This window comes from Pieris brassicae, chromosome 10 (genome assembly GCF_905147105.1).
Source record: "Pieris brassicae chromosome 10, ilPieBrab1.1, whole genome shotgun sequence".
In the NCBI taxonomy this organism is placed as follows: domain Eukaryota; kingdom Metazoa; phylum Arthropoda; class Insecta; order Lepidoptera; family Pieridae; genus Pieris; species Pieris brassicae.
In genome coordinates this window covers 17,139,370-17,164,024 of record NC_059674.1, presented here as the reverse complement: position 1 = coordinate 17,164,024, position 24,655 = coordinate 17,139,370, and the positions used below count along the sequence as shown (strand labels likewise).

Sequence of the window (24,655 nt, the reverse complement as noted above, 5' to 3'; positions counted from 1 at the left end):
ATCTATTGACGAAGCCAAGCCTTAAACGCACTCGACTCAACCCACAACTCCGGTCAATCTCAGGCCAACTCTGCGCAGTTTTAATTGTAAATTAATACATTTACACGGATATTACTAACAAAATTGCGTACACGCGATGGTGACTGACGTATACGTATACTCGTACTACCGTTTGATAGTTTGGAGTACGGTTATCAAATTTAAAGATAAATTGTTTGAAGTATCATAATTCAATAAGGGACAAAGAAGCGAAGTGGTAAGATGCGTTTAAAGTAGGTATATTGCCAATTACACATTTAAAACGTTACTAATTTGTATTTTTATATTGAAGTAACATGAACGATTCTCCAAGAATCCTTGTAAAATAAATCAATAATACGATACATTTGGCACCATTTATTAAACATTAATGTTGACAATAAATCATAAAACTTTTACCAAACGAACAGGTTAATTTAAATTAATGACCACATTATGCTTTTGATTTATGATTGAATTATATTGTTGACTTCATAACAGATTTTATAATATTATCCAACAACACTATGTAATATACAACATATACGTATCATATTAATAGCAGTTTATATCACGGATTTGTTTAAATAAAAATATCTTTAGCATAATATTTCGACCACATTGTTTAGAACAACATACACGTTTATATTGACCAAAGGCCCCGGCTGAATTCCTTTGTAAAAGATACTTAATAATAATGTCATCGACTGTTACGACTATTGGTTTTGACGTTTGTGTAGTCCCTTCGATGTTGTTATAACAGAATTTAACTGTATTTTACATAATTTCAGGACAGTTCAAAGATTTTAAATTATATAGCGTTCGATTCTATTCGATTCTTGTTTTCGTCTTTCACAAACACATTACATAGTCATGATAATATATTCATATATATACATATATTTATTTTGATTAAACCAATTGTGTTGGTTGATGAAACTTTGTAAATTTAAAGAAGAGCGAAGCTTCCCTGTCACAGGTCTCTGACTTACTAGGGAGGCCTCAATCTGAATTCTATTGTACATATATCTGAACAAATAAAGAATTTTGAATTTTTTTTTTTTGATTATTCTACACAATTTTATGTTATTCAATTCTATTTTAACATTGCTTCGTCTTTCGTCTTACTTTAAAGTCGAGTGATTTGATATTTGATCGAATCCTATCAAAAGTTTACAAACAAACGAAACGATTAGTTATTAGGGCTCTACAACCCCTAGTTACCTAATAGTTCCTGCCAAGGAGCTAAACTAGGTCCCCACACTTTTCGTATGTATACAGTCTATACAGAATACAGTCTATATATAAGTCTATACAGAATTCTCTGTGAACTGTGAATCTTGGAACTAGATATTTCATTTTAAATCTTACTTAAAACTTGTCATGGCATCCGTTGGTAGCCGAACCGGTTAAAAGCAAACAATTCGTTTGAGTACAAACAATATGTCGTGCTGCTTATATTACTCAGTCTCCAATTAGCAGACTATAAGATATTTACATATGTATATTCTTTAAAGAATATACATATGTAAATATCCATGGGACTTAATATATTACAAGGACTGTATATTAATAAAATAATAGCGTTAGCACATTACATGATATAGGCTAGCTTTTAAAAGTTTTTGGTGATATTATTGTTTGACTTATATAAAAAAGTAAATTTATTATTTTCTCTATATCAGTGTTTCCCAACCTTTTTGGTGCTTTACCCTTTCTTAAATTCTTATGCTCTCATATGTAACATACATAATTTTTAATATCTAAATTGAATTGCCCAAGTAAAAAACTTCAATGTTGGTTTTAGAAAGAAATTACTTGGAAAATGTTAACGAAACACATTTGAATTTTAAAGCAAATAATGAAAAACTGAGATTACAAATAATTATTTAAAATAATAGCCTACATTGACTATCAAAGACGACGACACTGACTACTTAGTTTTTGTCATGTTTCATCTCACGTGTCGATATTTTATAACGAAAAAACACACAATTTAGATTTATAAACAATTTACTGAGAAAAATTGTTTAAATTCCATTTAAAGATATTATAGATTTCAACTTTCTGTAATTAAGGATGTGGGGTGATAAAAGTTAATTTCAGCTAAACAAGTATTTTAACAGCTTGTTAAATGATATTGCAACCGTACTACATCGTACATAAATATTATGGTAATAGAACAACATCGTAAAATTATCAACCAGGATAAAACAACTTAATTATATGACGAAAAGTTAAACACATATAAAACCGTTTTATAACGATAGAAATTGGATTTTATAGTTGTACTCTTGGCATCGATTTTGGTGTCGCATACGCGATGAAAAGCTTTATTCAAATACACTTTTACAAGGATTTTTTTTAGTTACGCTATATAATTTCGATCGATTTAGATTGTAAAGTTCGATTAGTTAAATATTTTAGACTTAACAATTACATCATTTTTTCTATTATATATCCAACTTAACTGAAGTTAATGTTAAATATTCAGTCATTTAATTAAAGAAGCATAGCCGAGTAACTTTTTTTTAGCTTTTGATTAGATCTATCGGGAGCTTATTTAAGTCAATTCATTAACTTTTAATGAACGACTGAATTCCCATACAAATAAGTTATGAATAAAAAAGGTTTTGAAAGTAGTCAAGTCTTCACTGATGCGTCGATTCTAAGTCTACTTATTAGATGAAAATATGTGTTTTGAAATCATTTTGTATCATAAAATCCACCGTATGACAGCATTCCACGATATTTACGCGTCAGCCATTTGACGTAAGTTCCGCTACTCGCCACAAATTGCGCCTCGCAGCCAAATGTCTTACTACTGACGATGAAATTGCCTTCTCAGAACTTTGTGTTATAAGTTTTATATCGCAAGTAGCACTTAATATAAAATTGCCCTTCACTTAATTTCGTTTGTCATCATTGCCTTAATTTTAATCTTAAATTAACGAGAGGCATTTTACTGTCATAGGTTTTTGTTCTCATTTTGTATTAAAAGTTTATAATAGAATTCATTGAAACTATGAAAATACTCTTTTCTTCATTATCTTTGTTTTAATGTCTAGTCGTAAATAATTCTGGTGATTGTAAAACTGACATCAGTACACAGGTCTTTAATCAAGCGTAGTAGAGAACTAGTCGAGGGAAAAAAGTACATTTATAAGCCTATGTCAAGTTTACATAATTAAACAAGTCTTATGTGCCTTCCAACGATTTGTTTAAAACAACTTAGCTACTATTCAAATATAAAACATAGCTTGATAGGCACAAGTTAACCTAACACGAACATTCTTTGATAATTCGTTGCCCGAGGAAAGGTTCAAATGATCAAAAACAGGATGCCACAAAAAATAGTTAATTTTGCGGCCAGACGTATCATCATTCATATTTATAATGATGTGTTTTTTTATACTCTTAAGGCATAAACAACATCGTAAACCGTGTCTCTGTGCGATTTCATGTAAAATAATAAAATAGTATTTAACTTATAAATGCAATAACTTAAATTTAAATTAAATTCTTTCATATTCTCACACGAGGACAAAACATTCAATTCCAATGTAAGCAGTCTGACGTTTCTTATATATATTACGGCATGTTTTTATGTTTATAGATAAAAACAAATGAATGTACGTGACAGGACCAATTGTCATTAAGAAATCTTTATAGACAGTTTATAATCTATAAAAAAACATTTCTTTTTAAATTCTAATAAAATCCCTGTTGTGAAGAGCACAACCTTTATTGTTTTTTAAATTATTGAAGCATAAAATTTTGTCCCTTGAGCCGTATCGGCCGGTGGGGTATCAGACAAAGACTATTATACGTCAATAACATAGGCCTTTCTTCAAACCCTTTTGTATGTTAGGGGAATTAACTGAAGGTAACGCTCTTTAAGTTGCAGATATTACGGTAGATCATCTTAATGCTATTATATATTTAGGTTGGATTATTAAGGAATAATTTGAATCGGTCCAGGAGTGTTTAGTGTACGAAGATCCGTAATAACTCTTTATAGTATTTAGAAGTGCTCGTGGTTAGACTTATGATTTTCTATGAGGTCGTGAGTTCGAGATCCTGTTATGCAACGATAGATTTACTTTGAACGCGTAATACAGGAAAATGGAAGGAAACCAATATGTGTTACTCCTTAAAATCTTAATTGTCCCATTAAACAGTCGCTTGTCTAAGTCATACACAATTAGAAAAAATATCCCTGCAATATTTAGATCGACAAGACAACATATGTGTTCAAACCCTCCTGGGTGGTACTACGCCATTAGTTGAGCCAGTTCATTTAGCTTTACCATAATAAATTGTATGATATATACCAAAGCATGGCGTAACTTAACATAGAGACGTTTTGCTTCGGGCGGCAATTTGTGAAACTGGTTCATATTTCGTTAGTGTTTTAGAGCTATGTGGAGTGGATTGCGGCAAATTACTTTTGGTAGAGTTGCTTTAACTTATAGATGTAAATAATTACAATCAACTAGATAATGTTAGAACAGAATAGAAAACGTATTCTCCTAGTAAGTTGCCTTTGAGATTTAAATGAATCTGAATGATAAAAAAATCTGCTTAAAAGCATCACCAGCTGATTGGCAGGGTGCAGGGGATCAGTAATAGGAGTTACGAAGGGAAAAGCACCAGATATGGAATAAATAAAGTAAGAACGACCGTGTTCCTAACTACGGTAAAAATGGCTGTAATAAAAATAAATGACAAATAAATTTAAAAAAGTAAAAGTTTATATTTCTTGGCGTGCTGCTTTAGTTTAAAAATTTAGGCTAAAAGGCTGAACTAAACTAGATTTTATTCTCCCTTAGTAAACCTCACTGTAAAACAAGAACTTTGTGATCTGCCGCTTTAGTTTAGTTTTGTTGTTTTGTATTCGTTACCTAATCGAATCTCTGACCCTTTTAAAACCTTTTCGGTTAAGAGCTCGAAACCGACCACCTGCGGGTTACTCCATATACTTTATTGATAATTGATTTTTAATGGTATGGAATCGTGAGGGTCATACATCCCTTATTATCATTTAAAAATGTCATGCAATGCTTTAAATATTCGCCTATATCTGGGCCATATTGGATATATTTTTGAATTGCAACAGTTAATAAATTTGCAAGTGACTTAGACTACCTTCAAAAGGTTGGTGGACTCAGTTTCCGCACTTGTGCTCACCGTATTCCTCTAATCCCAACTATATCCGTTGTGCTTACTTAGCGGCCCACAACACAGGGTAACGTATTGTGGGGGCTAGGACACTTTCTTTTCATCTAAATTACTATCATTTTTTATAACATATAATAAAGCTTTTTTGTTTTATTTCTTTAATTTGTACAATACAGTTTTGGTACAGGCCCTGGTGTACCCTGTGTCCCATATGAGTGTTATAATACTTATCGAAAATAAACAAATTGATAACCCCAATCGTGAAGAACACAATCATATAAGCCATTGCTTTAGATGTTTATTATCCGTAAACCACAATTTAAATTTTATGACACACATTTAATGTAAGTAATCAAAGTTATTAAAGCCCTATACTAAAAGCCGAAGCAATAATCATATTTTACGAGATATTCATGTATAACTTATTCAAATCTTCTAAATAATTTACAGCTGTATTTGAAATTTATTTTCGTGTAATTTTTCTATAACGTTAAGTTTATTGGACATTATGACTAATGGCCAGTGTAGTATTTAGGGATTATAAAATATGATAATTTCTAAGCAGAGCCCATCTTTTTTCTGTCAACAAATTCTTGCATCACAATTTTAAGTTGAGCCATCTGAAAGTGAAGATCAAACATTTTTTAACAGAACGGTCACATAACAATTCTACGTTTCAGTATATTAAGTAGAAATAATATTCATTCATAGAAAAGTCTTCAAAATGTCAACAACTGCGACGAGGCATGTCAAATCATCAAACTCAGCGAACATACTTATGTGCAAACAATGGTGGAAAGTTTGTTGGATGTATGGCGACCAAGAGAAATACTACAGACAACTCTATGGAAGAAAGAAAATCAACACAATAAACACGATTAATAAGGGACTTTTTGAAAACCCAGACGAAAAAAGATCCGGCGCTCAAATCACAGAATTAACGGACGACTTCTTCGAGGAGACGCCAGAAAGAAAAGAATGGTTCGGAGTAGAGTCTGAACCAATCTACGGCTTTGAATACGACCAAAGAAGAAAACCAATTAACTTGGATGATATTAATGAAATAACTAATAGTATAAATCTACCTCCGGACAATAGTCGAAGCAGAGACTTACAAAGCAACAGTGATTTGATAGGAAAAACTTCTAGAACAGTCTGTAAGACCAAAAAGGGTCTTGTGACAGAGGAAACTGAAATATCAACGGATGGTAAGACGCTAGCAAATCTAAGATTTCATAGATCGACAGTAAAGAGAGCTCCGAATAAGGTAAAGGAAGTGCTTGAACCACTCAAGGAAGATGCAGTGTTGGATCAATGCGTTAGAAAAAAGTGTGTGGGCGACACTTTAACCACAACAACGACCACGCTAGTGACCGTGACGCAGCAGAAAGTGACCAGTTGCAATGAGTGAGTATTTTAAATTGTTCTTTGTTTTCTTAACTATCAACCTGCTCTCGCTTGACCTCTCCTCATTTAAATATCGACAGGTTTTCACCCAAGAGTAGAGTATAAAAGTTAATCTAATATTCTTATAGAGTTTAACACTTAAAAAGTTATGCTCTGTATATTAGGGATATATATAATATATGTCATCATCTGATCTCATCGTCCGTCGGTTCACAACTGAGTGAATTTTAAGGCAGTGACTGCGGCGCACCACTATGTGGAAGCAGCTGCCCACTGAAGTATTTCTGATCCAATTCGACTTAGGGTCCTTCAAGAAAAGAGCGAGCCAATTTTTAAAAGACCGGCAATCATATAGAAAACGGAATCCGTAACTATACATTTTTTTTACAGAGGGCTCCAAGCTCGAAAAACTTAAATAAAGGTAAAAGGTTGTGACACAACAATAAACATTAATCTTTATCTACATTATTCTCTAGATTTTTTTGCATTGCTAAAGCATCCTTACGGCTAGATCATAATCAAAGGAAGTAAATTACATTACATACATACAATACAATTACATGTCATAGAGGTTTTATAACTCAATAGCCAAGTATTCGTTTTGTTTTATCAAAGAAACCGCGCTGCGATGTCTGTAAAAGGAAAAAAACATGGCCGCTGTCAAGAGGCGGTAACGCAGTTCCGATACTATCACCGCTACTGTTTACATGCAATGCTTTTATTCTGTTGATTGACTATTGTGAAAACGGATTTATTTTAGCGTTGTTTCTTATCTTATACAATAATTGATAATTTAGGCAAAATAATTAAAAAGGGTTTGCACCATCACGGACTTTTTTAACCTTTTTTACATATTTTTTTATAAATTCCGCAATGTGTAAAATTATTGTTAATATATATTTTTACTATCGTAATAATGTATTGTATTTTAAACAACAATAAATCCCATTCTTTATAAAAACAATATCAATCTTATCACATAACAGAGAACTCATTACAATCACAGTAGGTACATACAATTTTATAAAAAATTTAACTGTTTTAGTGATTAATTATGGCAACAGATACTCCCACAAGTAACTTATAATTAAAAAGTTATATTTATTTATTAGAAAAAATAATACCTGTCTTATCAGGTGACCCTAAATTGACAAGAGTGTACGACAAGTGAATAAAATTTACAGACAAAACAAAAAACAACCATGAGAAACCAATGCGGAAAAACAAAATTACACAACAAAAAATAAAAAATTTAACTAACCACTATAGGCACTGACAGATAATGAAACTTTTGGCAGTTCACTCAACGAACAAGAAATATTCTAATAGTGTAAAAATACAGACTACTTATATTTTTGCTAATGTAAGGTTCAAAACCAATAGTTTTTCGTAGAATTCTAAGTTTTGTTAAAGTTAAAGAACCCTATATTGTAAGAAATCGCTAAATAATATTTTGAATAAAAAATAATTAAAATATTCCACAATACTCACTAAAAATACACAAATTGAGGACGTAACTAATAATCAATGACAAAAAACGTGTGTGTGTGTGTGTTAGAAGTTAAACTTCTTTAGCGTAACAAGATAAAAATCTTTTCAAAAATGTTAACTTTCGCATTATTCTACGTTTGTACAAAATACGACACTAACAATAGAAAAAAAGGTATTTAATACATTGAAAGTTTTTATTTCAACGCATTGTCTAGAAATAAACTTAATTTAAAGAAATTGACACTTTTTTATTTTAAAATGGTGACTACGCCAACTTCAGTGTCGGTTTTTTGTGATGATGCGCGCATCGTAAAATTTACTCTCATCATTTTTCCCTAACTCGCCAAATGAAGTATAACTTCAATAATAAAAACAATAACTAAGAACAGGTCTCAACAGTTTTCAGAATTACCATATAATATATCGATTGACAAAAAGATAAAAAGAAGATGAAGAGCGAAACAACTAAGCAAGTGATACAGTGATGATCGGCCGAGTCAAAAGATACTCATGACAATTTATGGAAATAAAAATATATATTTCGAAACTACATCATAGCATTTTCCGTAATATTAAGAAGCTCATCGCAACTAAAAGATTTCTGCAGTAATATAGTGAACTCGTCACTCACTGCAACAAGAGCGTAGCGGAGGCGAGACGACGGGTCGTCACCTATGTATATATAATAGAATAGGAATACATAGTAATATATATTTGGACATTTCTTAGTATATATATTTGTACAAAATATGTATATAAAATAAGGTCCCGTACCACAATAGCCGGGGATATTGAGAAATTTATATATACAAAAAAACATTTACAGTTATTTATTTATGAGCTATTAATTTAATATAGCGTTTATAGACTATCATAAACGAATAGTAATAAAAACTATTGATTTTGAACCTGAGATTAGCATAACCAATAAACACTCTTTAGCTTTGCAATATATGATTTTTATTAAAAATTAGGCATTTAGGCATTGCCTGATCTGCTCATTGACCACTAAAACAGCTTTAAATGTATATAATGCAGATACGCCTCGGGGTGTGAAAAATCAAAAATTTGTGATATTCAATCATTCTAACAATCTCGAAGCGTGATATTAACTATCAATCAACTTTATACGTACCTACAAGCATGTGCCATTCAGTTTATATTTAGTGTCAGACTCGCAATTAGCTCCCATGTTGGACAGAATATAAAGCAGCCAAGATTAAAAATGCAATAACCTAACAAATTACTTGTGACATATACATACATATTTCATTCAAAAAGTAAACGCAGCCGCGGGGATAAATTAGCTATTAATAAACTCACACGCAAGTCGCTGATTGCATTGATGTGTTACACAGATGTTTTTAATTATCGCGCTAATAAAGGCCTGCTGATATAGATTATTTATTAAAGTTTTCTACATAATATATAATTTTATATCTACAGTATATGTTGCAAGCTATAGTTTCTTAAATATTTCAATTAAGGTATACTTAAAAGTTACAAAAACGTAAATAATAAAAACACAAAACTTCAAGTTCTATTCAAAATTCATGTAGTAACACAATGTACATTGAACGTCAGTAATACATATTAAATGCTTCTAATTGTATATTTACTGCAGTTCTCAAATCAATGGCGTTGAACGGACGAGAAGAACTGGCAATGATCTCTCCGCCACTCTTTTTAATAGCCAAGTTTTTTATTTGATAAAATGTTCGTAAGGAGCTAAACCATTTCAACATGTTCAACATGACATCTTGAAGTAATTAATAGTTGATTAATAATAAAAAAAACAAAGATTTGTCCTTTATCAGCAGTAGGCAATAACAATTAAGATTTTACGAGTTATTTTTTTTATTTTGTAATTCTTTGCTCGATTCTGATAATTAATTTCTTAATTTGTTTTTGGTTTCGAGTGTGATTTTTTTATTGGTTATGCATGCTTGTCGATTTATTGTCACCTGAAAATTCAGTACTGTGATTTCAATTAAGAATTAAAAATGTATGCTTTATGTATTACTAGGAAAGACTTATGTTTTACAAGATACATTTTACACTAATGTATGCGTAGTCAAATACTACTACTAATTTTTTGACGGCTAGATAAAATATTGGGCACATATCTTTTTAAATCTGAGATACTGTTATTCATAAAGAATTTTCATGAAAGCAGAAACTTTGCCATGGCATCGTTGCCAGACACAAAGAAGAATGAAGACCGAGGTTCGGTATCAGCAAAAGGACAACATAATAAATACCAGATGCTCTAACTTTCTTCATTCAAAGAAAATGAACATGAGCTGGACACAAATAAAGAAAAGAAAAAAGAAACGAATCGAAATACAAGAAGTACGAACTTGTACCAGATGTACAAATGAAATTGCGATGACAGCGGGCGAAAGATCGCTGGAGACAGCAAAATATGTTTTGAAGTTATAGAAGTTAATACTGCAATGAATCATAGATTTGTTTATTGCATTAAAATTCTTAATAAATGCCATATGTAACTAATTAACATATTTTAACACAACTGGTAAAGTTTTTTACCCCAATCGGGTGACATTACATTGTAATTTAAAGAAATGTCCAGCCTTTAATGACATGTTGGCGTCCTTCGGAACAAACTGGCTTAGGTAGGTTTCGCAACTTCCAGGATTTAAATTATGGCTTCTGAAATGCTAAAAAGCTCTTTCCTGTATTATATATTAGCCACAATCAAAGTGACTGTGGAGTGATTCAATACACAATAGAAAGACTATTAAATGTTTGCTTTACCTGTGTTTTCTCTTATTCTGGCTTTATGTTCAAGGGTTTGTTAGGATTTGTTTTTTATTTATTTATTAAATTTTACCAAATCATACATGTACTGCATATTTTACAATATCTTTCATCTAAAATTTATGACAATTGAAGTGAACATAAGTGTTTCAAAAAAGAAATTAAAAAATACAACCAAAACATATAGGTAAAATAAGTACATAATAAAATTGGCAAAAAAAAATTCGTAAAGCGAATTAGGTTTGTACTAATATTAAATAAAATATTAGTATAAATAATAGGCACCCAGCAAAGCTTTCTCCAAAACCGATCAGCGCACTAGCGCATATATCCAGCTCCGTATAAGCACTGTTTAATCCGTTAACATCGCTAAGAATTCGAAAGAGAGGTGCTTGGACTCCTAGGTGGGTTTTTGTAGGAGGAATTCGGAGATATTTCTGATTTTAAACCTATTTTAATTAAATAGTTTTATTTAGATGTAAAGTACTTAGTGAATGATGAGGAAAATATTAAACTTAACTTAGAACGCATGTATCAGGCTAGAGCAGTTTTTCCCAATCTTTTTTTTTTAAACCTTAACCTTTCTAAAATTCTTTTACCCCCATATGTAACATACATTATTTATGTATTAAAAATGTAATTGATAACTTAAATAATTTAAATGATAGGTTTTAGGAAGAATTTCTAAAATTGTTAACTGAAATTCCACATAATTTTTAAATATCAATTCAGTGAGATCCTTGATGCTTGCTGCACAGAGATAGGTTCCAACTTGGTTAGCTTCAGCCTCAAGTGTCCACGTTGTGTTATATCCAGCGGATTTTGATTGCCGTAACAATCAAATTGGCCCCCGTGGGGCGTGGGTCCTACGTTGGACCACACTATGCTAGATTGTATGCGATAGATTATCGTCCTGGGAGTGGTGCGAACTTATTAAATATATATGTACTAAGTACGCGTCATTTTGTTTATCAACAAAAACTTTAATATTGACCTACACGATCAACAAAAAAAGGAATTTACCAGTGTAGCGATCTCCAATCCTACGAAGGATCTTCCGCACAGACTCTAGGTACTATCTCCTTATAAAAAACCACGAAGTAAGTCGCTGCTTTGAATTAAACGTAGAGTTTATAACTATCGAGAATGTCAGTGAATAAATCAAATCAATTTGGTTGTGCGTGCGTGCGCAGTGGCAATAAATTGGACGGATGTAATTTATGAGATGCGCGGGCGCAGCCGCTGCCGTAGTGATGTGCATTTGTGTCGATATGCAAATTAATTTATTGATAATAGCTACGGAGAAACATGATTTACGATTGAGAGAAATTATAAGTTAAGCCAACGGTATCAAATCATCATATCAAAAAGAAAGCTTGGACAAATGCATTAGAGAATTCAAATTAAGTTGAAAGTTGGGTGTTATAAATAAAACTTAAGTATTTGATAATGATATAGGGTGTGGTTATTTTAAATATTTAATTTGTTTTATGTTATCTTTGATATAATATGTAGTAAATTATTAAGAAAAGGTGCCTTTATAGTGTGGGAGAGGATTTAGACTATAAGTTTTGATAACATTTATAACTAAAATAACTGTTATTAACGATAATAATTAATATTGATGATTATGCGTTTTTTTATCAATCTATATGTAACACTTTCTTTGCAAACAAACGATTTATTTATTTGAAATCAAATAAGTTGAACATAGGAAAATATTTATGTTAACTAACTATTAGTCTGTGCCATTTAAAAACTACTGTCAAATTAGTTGTCAACAATACAAATTTGTAATTATATTTAGGAAATGTATTTATTTTAACAAACATGTAGAAAAGGATTTGAATCAAATGGTTTCGCGTTTTACCTTATTTGTAATGAAGTGAAAATGCGGTAACGCAGGCCCTTGCCATGGATGTTGAGCTTGGCCCGGGGACTGAGGATCTGGGTCTACACTCAACGCCCTCTGCTATTCAGAGGGGTAGCCTTTCACACGCCCTTAAGATAGGCCCTCGGGGTTCGCCAGGCATTCTACCCAAGGGCAAACAGGAATGTAGAATTACCACAACTAATTTCCGACCTCGGCCGTATTGCTTCAATCTTAACCTACATAGTCTATTTTCTTAAGTAGCATTCTGCTTGCCTTAGAAATTCGACCTTGCCCTTGTCCGCCATGTACGGTGTAAGCACTCGCTGAGATCAATTTTAAATAAAATAAAAAATTGCGCTCGAACCGGGAATCGAACCCGGTACCCCTCACCTATCAGACACTTTATAAGATCGGTAGGCTATAAGGTTCTTTCCGCGTTTCAACATTATTTAGCAGTTCTTGATTTATACTAACGTAAAAAAAAAATGTGTTTATCGATATTGTACATCACTATGTACATCAATCGTTACCTGTTCACCTGAAAGATACAAATTATAAGCTTAATGACAATTATTCTCATTAATATCCCCCCTAATGTCTCCATAAAACATCGCAAGTATGATGGTAAAGTGATATATGTACGAATACTTTTATTAAGTCATTTAGTTTCATTAAGGTAGCTAGCATACAATAAATCAGTGAAGCTACAACATCTTGAGATCTGGGTCTCAGATTTCTGTTACTGATCATGATCATTTGTCAATCTAATTTTTGGGTCCGACGCAAGCCGGTTATCTCAAAATTCTTTCTCAAAAGTCCATTGGTGCACAGCCGGGGTTCGGACCTACGACGTCAGGAATAAAAGTCGAAAGCTGAAGCCATCAGGCCAACACTGCTCTAAGTTAAGGTTACTATTCAAAAATGGTAGATTGTGTAACTTTTTGAAGGCGTTGAATACCAGAGTTAGAAGACTGAGAATACTTAAATCTAAAAAGTAACATCACACCGTTGTGTGCTATTATTGCATTAAAGTTCATGTACCAAAACCATAGCAGGCGTATTCGAAACGGCTCAACTGCTACTATTTTCCGTATCTCTGAAGGTAAGCTGTAAGTATTAATTAAAAGAGATATCGTCCTGTAAACTAATAAAGATCTAGGGGACTAGCTTTTCAGTTAGTATTTCCTATGCTATATATTCAGTTAACTTACACAAGTTATACAGTACTATATCTGTGGCTTTGATTTGTAACGCATTTTAGTTAAATTGATGGTCCCACTTAAATCCCACTGTGACAACATTGAACACTAAAGAATAAGCGGTTTCACACTTCCCTCCTTCTTTGTCCCTTTCTCACCTTAACCTTTAACAGTGAATTAAAGGTGGACAGCACCTGTTGAATTTCACAGTGGCTCGTAATGTTTGTCTGTTTATCTAACTCTCGAAGTAAAGTGGTCGCAGGTGGTACATTTTTGTATTAAGGATGTGGATTTTGTTAGCATTGTTATCTATTCATTGGTAATGCTTCGGCCTCTATAATAGCAAGGATTCTTTATAAGACCTTTCACAATCATTATTTTCTTATAAAATCTATTCAAGACTTTTATTAAAAATCTAAATTAGTCTAAAAAAAAATTGTCTTTTTAACCCCCACGCAAACATTACATTGACGAGTCAATGTGTCTGTCAGTGACATCAAAACAAATCGACCTATGTTATTTGAGATGTTTGTTAGTTAGGGCAGAAACATTACATGGTGGTATAACTTCGGCCTAAGATTTGGAACACCCATGTACGCTGATATGACTAAGCTACTCTTTAGATAATAAATTATTCCTATTAAAAAAACTAGCAAAACATCAACGTACCTAGGATTCATGCCATACATATAATCGGAACATAGCTGCGTGCACGCATTGTCTGTACTCATTAGCGCGTAATGAGTACATGGAACCAATTATCCATATTTACTACATTTCGACGCTTAAATAATTTACACGGCCCTAACACGCTATAAATATATCGCCAACATCGATGCAAATGCGCGCGATTTTAATTGGTTAGAATCTTTCTCTAAATTAGTAATTTTAATTAGCCGTATTCTTTAGCAAATTATTTTTGCTATCGGCCACTAATAATTTACACTGAAAGGAGGAGATGGCAAATTAAACATCTTAACTAGAACCAGATCAAAGGTAAACTACGAAACAAAATGCAACGAAAATAGTGATAGTGTATTATGGATTTCGAGTGTGGTTTAGTGTGGAGTTTATACGTCCGAATCCCGGCCGTGTCTGATGATGATAAAATAGATATTGCAATCTGAGACCTAGACGTCCTATCCATAGCTCTCTTCCTCTATTAGGTTCTTGCTAACGCTTATTTTCTAGGACGCTATCATCTCCTTCATTCCCCTAGTCCTTTCCAAAGAGTTGTCTTTAAATTCCTTTTATCCTTAACTATTATTATTTTTGGCTAATTTTACTATTAAAAAAATCTTAAAAAGGCTGGAAACACACTCGCGAGCCGTCTTGCTTTAAGAGTGTCTAAGAATGGCGGCGGTATCACTTAACATCAGGCATGTCTTCTTTAAATAAAAATAACCTAAATATTTTGCAGAACATTAATGTTGTTAGCGAACATAACACTAAATTACTAAATACTAAGTCAAATCTATTACAAGGATATCGAAGGGCTTACTCATATTTGGTCATAAAAACCGTAACAGCGGATAACGTTGTTATAAAGTACCTAATACTTTTACCCGCCGGGGCCTTTGATTAACCGTAATGTTGTTCTAAACGATGTCGTCGTAAACGGTTTTGACTGTATTTACAAAATCATAGAAATAGATAATATTTTTTTCGTCAGTTAGTAGCATAGGTGTCATAAAATTGTGGGAATTAATGAATGGAATGACTAAAAACGGGTGAGTTATAATAATCGTCAGAAACAAAAGCTAACATATTCCAATTATATCGGTCAGAAGACAACTCACGTTATTAAATAATCGTGGGTTTAAATTAGTTTAACAGAATTGGCCTCTTTAGTCCATGGACTAGGCTCTGAAAATAGATACAAGTTGAGACCGCGAACAAAAAGTTGCGTGTACAAATATGTTGGTGTTTTTTATAGCATTCCTAGTAACGATCGTCTTAGTACTAATATATTCCAGATTTTTTGTATATAACCATTTCGAATCAACTTTAAACCTTTTGGCATAACTTAAACTACCAAGTACACTTATGAACCACTCTTTTTAATCGCCAAGATTGGAGACATACAAATTGAGCAAATCAATCATAAGGCACGGTTATTTGTCCAGATATTTTAAAAAAGATTTACTTCATAGTGCCTAGAATAGTGCAAGAAGAAGACAGACTGATACTTTTGTCGTTCCACAGTCCTTAACCAATCTAGGTAAACATGCGCCCCTCAGTAGAATACTTAGGAATTTTAACCAATGTAATTGTAGATATGGTCTTGACGTGTATTATGACTCACTTCCTAGTTTTAAGAAAAAAAATCAGTCATCTCAGCCATAAGTCATGTAATATTTTCCACGTTTCAATTTATTTATGTTTAAAAATACAAATACTTAAGTAAACTCTGTCCGCTATCATTTATTAGAGTCAATGTTGTGTACACCTATTATTAGATTGCATGCTAGAATAAAACCCAATATTGTTAATTGGAAAATGTATACATGTAATCTGTTGGTGTTCCTTAATAAATAAATTAAGATAATTTAAATAATTGTCAAATTTATAAAAAGCTTTATTGATTAAACGAGATTAAACGCGATTATACGAGTGTTTAGAATTTATTTAGTGAAAATTCTCTAATTTTACTTGTCAGTTTGTTGGAAAATGGAATACAATTTCCATATAAGGAGTGGTTTACTCGTGAGCCTGGTTGGTTACGACCAACGCTTGGGTCATACTTATATTATTGGAGACTTCTTCATCAGTCTCTTTATTTCTGAAGGTCGTGCTAGTGGCGTCACACGAGTCGTCGTCGAGACTATTTATCTGTGTTTAATTATAAGTTTTTAAGGTTTTAGTTTTTGTTTACAGAAATCAAAGCAAATAAATGAAAATATTTGGATAATAATGGTTATCTCTTTTTGTAATATGGACTGACTGTTGGTTGACTGGAATGTTGGTCGGATTCCCGTTCTATTCAAAGACTATAAAGTAAAAATTATATGGAAAACTATATATTTTTTAAATCATTAACATAAATGATGGTCTTGTGATCTTCAGTTCTCTAGGCTATCATGATATTGTAACATCAGTAGGTCGTCTCCAGAGCGTAGCGGTCACGCATGACATAAGCAAGGTCACGCGATCATATACACCAGTAGTCTGCATTAGATTCATATATGGTCACTGTATATGATATGCAGGCTTACAATTAGTACTATTCTCCTATGGCAAATGTCTTTTGACCATGGTAAGTCTTTCGGAAAGTTGGTGAATGTTAATCCTTTATTAACAAAGATTAAACCCTTAGAAGATCCTTTATAACACAGATATAATAATTATTTATATAATATTAATTATTGGTCTATATTACATTCATGAATAATACAAAATAATCCAGTGGTCTATATGGTCGCCAAACTCTTTAAATTTTTTGTCATCGTTACTTGAAGTATGGCGAATGCAAAACATATATGGTGGAGTTGAGTAGTTTATGTATCCATTTTAAAAGATCGATAAACGATTTAAATAACTTCGCTTAATAGAAAAACTCCAAACATAGCCAATTTTTGACACTTTGAATTAATTTTATGAATATTTTATGTATGTAGAACATGATTTTGAAATTTACACGACATATTTTATCGCAAGTCAAGTAATACGAGAGAAAAAACATTGATAAAATTAGATAAATTTAATGTTTTACATAACCAATTGTTATTACGGGCCGGCGCGCCTCAGCGCTCCAGCTCTCCATTGCGTACCTCAGTCCACCCCCAGACACTGACACAGAAATTCGTGCTAGGATAGGGCCTTTAAGACCTCGCGAAGTTTTCCTTTACTGAGAAAGTTTTAACCACATTCACATATTATATACACTTTTGACAGCTGGAATTATAATGTACGAACGCAGGGATTATATATTACAAGCCAGGTTCTACTCTTGTATTTTTTAATATAAGTCTCTTAAATACACCAGGTGTGTATCAATATGTACTTTTATAGAACTGGAGGCAAACGGGCAGAAGGCGCAACTGATGTTAAGTGCCACCACCACATTCATGGACACACATTGCCAGCTTTTAAGAATTCCTACGCTCTTTTATTCAGGACCCTAAGTTGAATTGGTTAATACTTCAGTGGGTAGCTGGTTCCACATAATAGTGGTGCGCGGCAAATGTAGTTAAATATTTTATTAATATTATTCTAAATTTTTACTGCCGTAGTCAGCATGAATAAACTTTCTAAACACGATATTTAATAAATATCAATCATAACATTCATGTTTCGGAAATTAAAAACGTAATATTCCTTCTCAAACCGGATGCATATATAAATAAACGCAAAATGTGTAAACTGGAATCAGTAAAAACAACGGTATGTGGCCATCTTCGAGATAAAATCGGATAATTTTAATCATTGTTACAAAACCGGCTTAAAGTGCGTTATTTACAAACTTTATTGTTGCTAAATTTTGCAACCTTCAAAACTTATTTTAATACAAATAATTGCGGCAGTGTGTAGCGTACAATTGGTCACTTTTCTGGCACTTTTCGCGCAAATAAGTATTAGCTACTGATAATGTTTAACTCCATACAAATTCCTTAACTGATGGGACTGATGACCGCAACATATGCCACAGTTACCTTGGTGAAAGCGCGTTATGATTATTTTGGATTATCCCATCAATCTTAAGAGGTTTCCAGCAACAAAAAATGTTTTAGAACTGTTATCATTATATTATTTACCTAAATTATTCACATTTTTACAAAACCAACTGGGAACAATTTGCTAGAAATCCAAATCATATGACACCTCGCTATGTAAAGAAAGATCGAGAAACCAAACACGAATGAAATCAGATTGAATCCAACCTTTCGTCTTTTTCGAAGTTGGTTATAAAACTTAGTTATCCCAAAATCAGTCTATCAAGAAACGCATTGGAACCAATATATATGATTACATTGACCGAACTTCCTTCATTACATGTGTCAAATCAAATAAACTCTTATACTCTTTAATTTTCAGTGTATATTACATTCTCACTACAAAATAAATCATGATAATTTGTCAATACGCAAGTAGGTGTTCAACCTCGTGTGCCTGACACACGCCATCGACTGTTTGAGCCTACACACACTACATAACACACTATAACTATGTAAATAAAATAACTATAGTCAATCTAAAATTATTTTCTTTTTTCCAGGTAAGTGCCTAGTGCCAGTTGTAGTCGGAGAATGTCAAGTTGTTAAGTAATAAAATTTTAAAAACTATAAAATTTCATAAAATTCCGAGTATCATTTTTCAAATCAGATCTATATGTTTCTTTTTTAATTTGAATGAATGTATTTTAACCCTCGCAAATTCATGACAATTTATAGGCCAATTCCAAAGCCGCACATGTAAACGTCTCGTGAAACGTCTTCAATAATAAGTTTGTTTGATTATAAATTACTATTGTAATATTTATACAATTTTTTTAGTCACATATGGTAAAACCTATGTGTATAATATCTAGTTAAGACTGTTTCTTATTCATATATGCACGCATTTCACTCAGTCACATGCACCCACACACTCGCTCATGCACTCAGGCGTGCTGAAAACAATTTAAAAAATATTATAATTTATAAAACAGTAATTAAATTAAATATATTTTACACAGGTATTTAATTTACTTAAAAGTTTAAATAAATCTTACATATTCCAAACTCAAAATAACTTTATTCATATAGGTACACTTATGAACGTCAGAAGAGAAGTTTAAGTTACATTTACTACCAGTTCGCAAGTCAAGGGCGTAGAGCGGGCACGAAGAACTGGCTAGAAACTTTCCGACACACTTTTTAATCGAGCTTAAATAAAAAGCTTTATTGATTAATTGTTGTCAAATGAATGAACACATTTTTATTCATTTTATTTACTACAAACCTCTAAGCGTTTGTTACGTCTACGTATTGTACGTGTATGATAAGTCTACAAAGCTGCTAAAAAGTAAAAGGCAAAATAAAAAGTATATATAACATGTTAAAAACTTTCGCAATAAGTTCTCAACAATTTACAGCAACGAATCAGTTATTTATTTTAAAACACGCGATATTTATGAGCGGTTTTACACATATTTTATCACACAATAAACAATCTCATATCTTTTAATAGAATCAAGGATCCTATTAAATTTTTAAAACTATAACTATTATATATACTATTAACTATTTAAAACTAAAGTAGAAATTATTTCTACTTACGTTTTAAATTTATAAAACGTTAGCTTTGTTTGTCTTTAAGAATAACAAGACGTTTAATGAACTCAAACTATTTAAAGCCCATTTTTGCTCTCCGGCATTTGTCTTATATATTTATTAATGTTTAACACATAATATATAATACTATATCTATGGTATATGTTACAAACTCTTTTATATAAAATGTATGACAATTTAGGTTAATTGCAAAAAATTCAATGTATGTACAAGATACTACTGTTTAAACCGTTATAATCACGAAGAATTCTAAAGATGAACTCCTAAGTTGGTTTTTACACACGGAATTTGGAAAATTCCACTGCTTTAAGACATTCATTAGTTATACTACAACTTATATGTCACCGTACGGTTAGGTACTCAACACACAATTCTGTAATTCTATATGTTGGTATGAAGCTATTAAAATGCTAGGCTTAGTAAAAAATCATATTTAGGCAAAGGAGAATCGCGGGGGCAGCTACTTATCAATAGTTTTTACAAAGTACTTTCGAATTGTATACTAATAAGTTTATAATAGAACAAACATTAAATATTCCGGATCTATTTAAATAGCAAATATTTATTGGACATGGAAGTATTAGTTAGTAATTAAATACAAATTTTGAATTGATATCATTCCAACTACTAGTAACCTCAAATATCGTGAAGTTATCAGAACATCATTTGATTGATTGTTCATAGTTATGAGGTACCGTTGTGTTCTATTGCGTTATAATTATTCACATTTACCACTAATATAAATCATTATATAGCAGTTAACAGTACGTTTCCTATCCCAGGAAACACATTGAAGAAAACATAGTTAGTTATCCTGCATCTCAAGATACAACGATGATACACATATCATCATACGTATTGAAATTAAGTTAATCTATATTGTATTGCAACAAAATGTTCAATGCTTCCTAACTGTCCATTTTGGGCGGTTAGTTTAAGGTAGTTTTTACTAATAAAAAATATGTACAAATATCCACCTTTCCTTTTTGAAAATTGGACTTTGTACTTTATTATTCCACGAGGACTCATGGACACCTAAATAGTAAGATAGAATAAGCAAGATTATATTATTATTATTTTTGTTATTGTTATTATTAATATAATGATTTGTCCAGTCCTTAATTAGTTTTGCGTACCTTTCCACCTGTTTCAACTGTTGTTATAAAATTAAACTAAATAACTTTTTTACATTCGAGTTCCTAGATTTTTGTTTTTTTTTCAAAAATACGGTTTTACTACAACGCGATTTTCTATAAAGCAGCCCGGATCTAACGCGTTATAGGGGGATACTGTACTTTGTATGTTAGTGAACTGTTATAGCGTTTTTCTTTACTTGAGTTCGTGTAGTCTAAGCACAAACGTTTAATGTTTATTTATTCGAACGATCTTAACTATCCATTGCCCGTATATTGCGCTGTTATGTAATCATATAAACAATATTTTTATTATAATTTGTTTGTAACATTCTTTGATTTCTTGGGTCGTAAGGTTAATACGTGCATCATTTTTTAGAAAATGGTTTAAAAATCGAATACAACTTTTGAACAAAATGAGTTATTATATATATTGCTCATTATTATATATAGTCAATTTGATTTTGTTTTCTAAAAAAATATTTAGAATTAAACAGAAATTTTATAGCCGTAAATAATGTTCTTTTCACGATTCAAGTTTTATCCAACATGACAATGCATTTACCCATCTCCAGACCGTGCAGAAAGCTAGGTGGATCCAGTACCTCCAATAGACCTAATCCTTGAAAACACTTTCCTACATAAGGCTTCAAGATTTTAAATTAAGAACGTACTGGAGCCTCCAACCATAATTGGAAAGATTCATTAGGTTCCTTATTATTATGAACTGTGAAGATTTTTTTACAAGTATTTAAAGTATGTCTGTAATCAGTCTGTCTAGGTCATCATACGGCCATGGTAACCTGCTCAGCCACCCTGTAACTTCAAATTTATTCTACCGATCTGATCCGCTTAATTCTCTTTTTATACGCAGATTGTGTCTAAATGCATTTACTGCAAAGTGAGAAAAATGTTATGAAGACTGCTTTGGGGTGAACCAACATGTAACATAACAGTACGAGCTGTATTTATCTTTATACCATAAGGCTTGGAAGTGTGCCACGGTCCGCTTCACTAGGCATTTTCTTTTGGGAACTAGGACTGTAGTATCTACTCCCTTTGCGGGTCTTCCCTACGACCTCAACCTTGTTTACAAAGAGAGCATACAATCAGAGACCGGCAATGCACCTACTAAAATAGGTCCATGGGCTATTGCCCTCTATGGAGGTCTTGTACCCCCCTTACCATAAAAAAAGGTTTGAACAACAGCGCCGGATATTGAAACATCTGCATCAAAATTGCATTATAAAACCTCAGGGAGTTATTGTTATTAAAACAAAGTATGCTAGTCCATTTTACATGAAATTAAAAAGTGTGTTATCATCCAAACTTTATGTGTCCGTAGGATGTAATTAGTTTGGTCTTGACGAGACGCTAGTGTAATTAAATATCCGAGATTGATTGCGTGTTGGTATTCAAATTTATCTATTACATAGTATCATATAATTATTGTGGTATTTGGGTCACACTGTTATTAATTGAATGCCACAAGCGATGCGCCTCTGACGTTATAGAATCAAATTAGATATTATTACTTGTATATTACCAATTTTTTGTTGTATACTACCTCATTGGCCAGCGTTATTGATAAAAATTAAACAGCTTGTGACTGCAGCTTTTGATGTCTCAGGTTTTTCTTAATATGTAGGTCAGCTTTCTATTTCTTACACATGCTATCGATTTTTGACCTTCTAAGACATGCTTGTTTCTAACAGAACAAGATGTCCGAACAATAGTTATATGGGCACTTAGAAAGATCTTTTTATTGCGCATCTAATAGTAATAATAATAATAAAGCCCGTTTATTTCCAAACTTTTAAAATGTACGATATACAGTTAAAACTTTTTGCATATGTACATATATGTCAGCTCAAGCTCATATATGTCAGCTCAGCTCATCAGTTTTGCTAGTGGGAGTGCCATGCTGTTGCTTTCGGGCTTCAGCCAATCGGGCAGGCACGACCGGGGCAGTACCACTGTCTCACAGAAAACCGGCGTGAAGTGATGCAATAGGTTCATCTTATTGTACTCGCGTTTCGTGCGGTGAGTGAGACTCCCGGAGCCCATCAATTCCCCCCTCCCCCAGAATATGAAGATGCAGTTTAAACAGAGATTACCCCAGGGGGGTACCACACGTTTCCGCTGTGGAGAATCCCCCTCTGAGCGTCCATCATCGGAACAATCAGTATTCGGTGGTGGATGCACAGGCTGCCCTTCGTATTCTGGGGTGGGCAAAAACTGCTCAAAAAACTATAAGTTTCGATCTCGGGGCAAACGGAAAAATTTACCGAAGGCATCCCCTTCCACGCTCTCAGTGGACTTTACCAATGTTAGGGGGCTCAACTCTAATCTTAACGCGGTTCAGTTTCACCTCGAAACTGCGAAGCCGGCCTTATTCTTCCTTACTGAGACTCAGATATCCTCCCCGGCTGATACTTCCTACCTCTCCTACCCGGGGTACAAATTGGAACATTCATTTGTGCCGCGGGCGGGAGTTTGCGTGTACGTCAGAGAGGATATCTGTTCTCGTCACCTCGGGTCGCTTGAAGGAAGGGACCTATCTAGCCTCTGGCTGCGCGTAGACTGCGATGACCATCCGCGATTCTACGCATGCCTGTATAGGTCCCATAGCGGAAATACCGAAACTGAGTGACTCATTGAGCACATCCAAATGGCTACAGATTCCCTGCTCGAAGGGGTTCCTACCGCTGAAATCGTGATACTTGGCGATTTTAACGCTCACCATGCCGATTGGCTCGGTTCGGAAACCACCGATCACGCGGGAAGATCCTTTCACGACTTTGCTTTAGCTTACGACCTGTCACAAATGGTCCCTGCGATTACGCGAATACCAGATGTGGATGGTCATAAACCCTCTTTGTTGGACCTTCTGCTGACCTCACATCCGGAGACCTATCAAGTCTCTGTTGACCCGCCATTGGGTTCATCGGATCATTGTGTGGTCCGGAGTACTGTGCCTACTACGCGCCCTCCTCGGCCCCGTTTTTCGGGTTGTCGTCGTATTTGGCACTATCGGTCAGCAGATTGGGATGGGATGCGGTCTTTCTTTGCGTCCTACCCTTGGGGGCCTATGTGCTTTTCGTCGGAAGCTCCAGATTCCGTCGCTGCCTCTGTCGCCGAAGTGGTTCTGCAGGGCATGGAACTTTTTATTCCATTCTCTGCGGTGCCGATCGGTGGCAGGTCACAGCCCTGGTTTAAGCGTTCTTGCAAGGCGGCATCGCGTCGAAAGCGAGAATGCTTTAATGCATGGGCGGAAGCGGCGATATCTCGTGATGCCAA

At 33.2% G+C, this 24,655-nt stretch overlaps 1 protein-coding gene across 2 annotated transcripts in view; it reads left to right on the top strand.

Moving 5' to 3' along the window:
* Nucleotides 1-24,655, top strand: part of LOC123715276 (protein prickle-like) — a 242,133-nt gene that overhangs the window by 116,185 nt on the left and 101,293 nt on the right. Inside the window, exon 2 of one of the 2 annotated variants that reach the window (XM_045670226.1) lies at nucleotides 5,911-6,606. The exons of the other annotated variant lie outside the window; for it this stretch is intronic. Coding sequence (XP_045526182.1) covers nucleotides 5,924-6,606 — 683 coding nt within the window. The 5' untranslated portion in view covers nucleotides 5,911-5,923. The remainder of the gene's footprint in view (nucleotides 1-5,910; nucleotides 6,607-24,655) is intronic. 2 annotated transcript variants of the gene reach the window in all.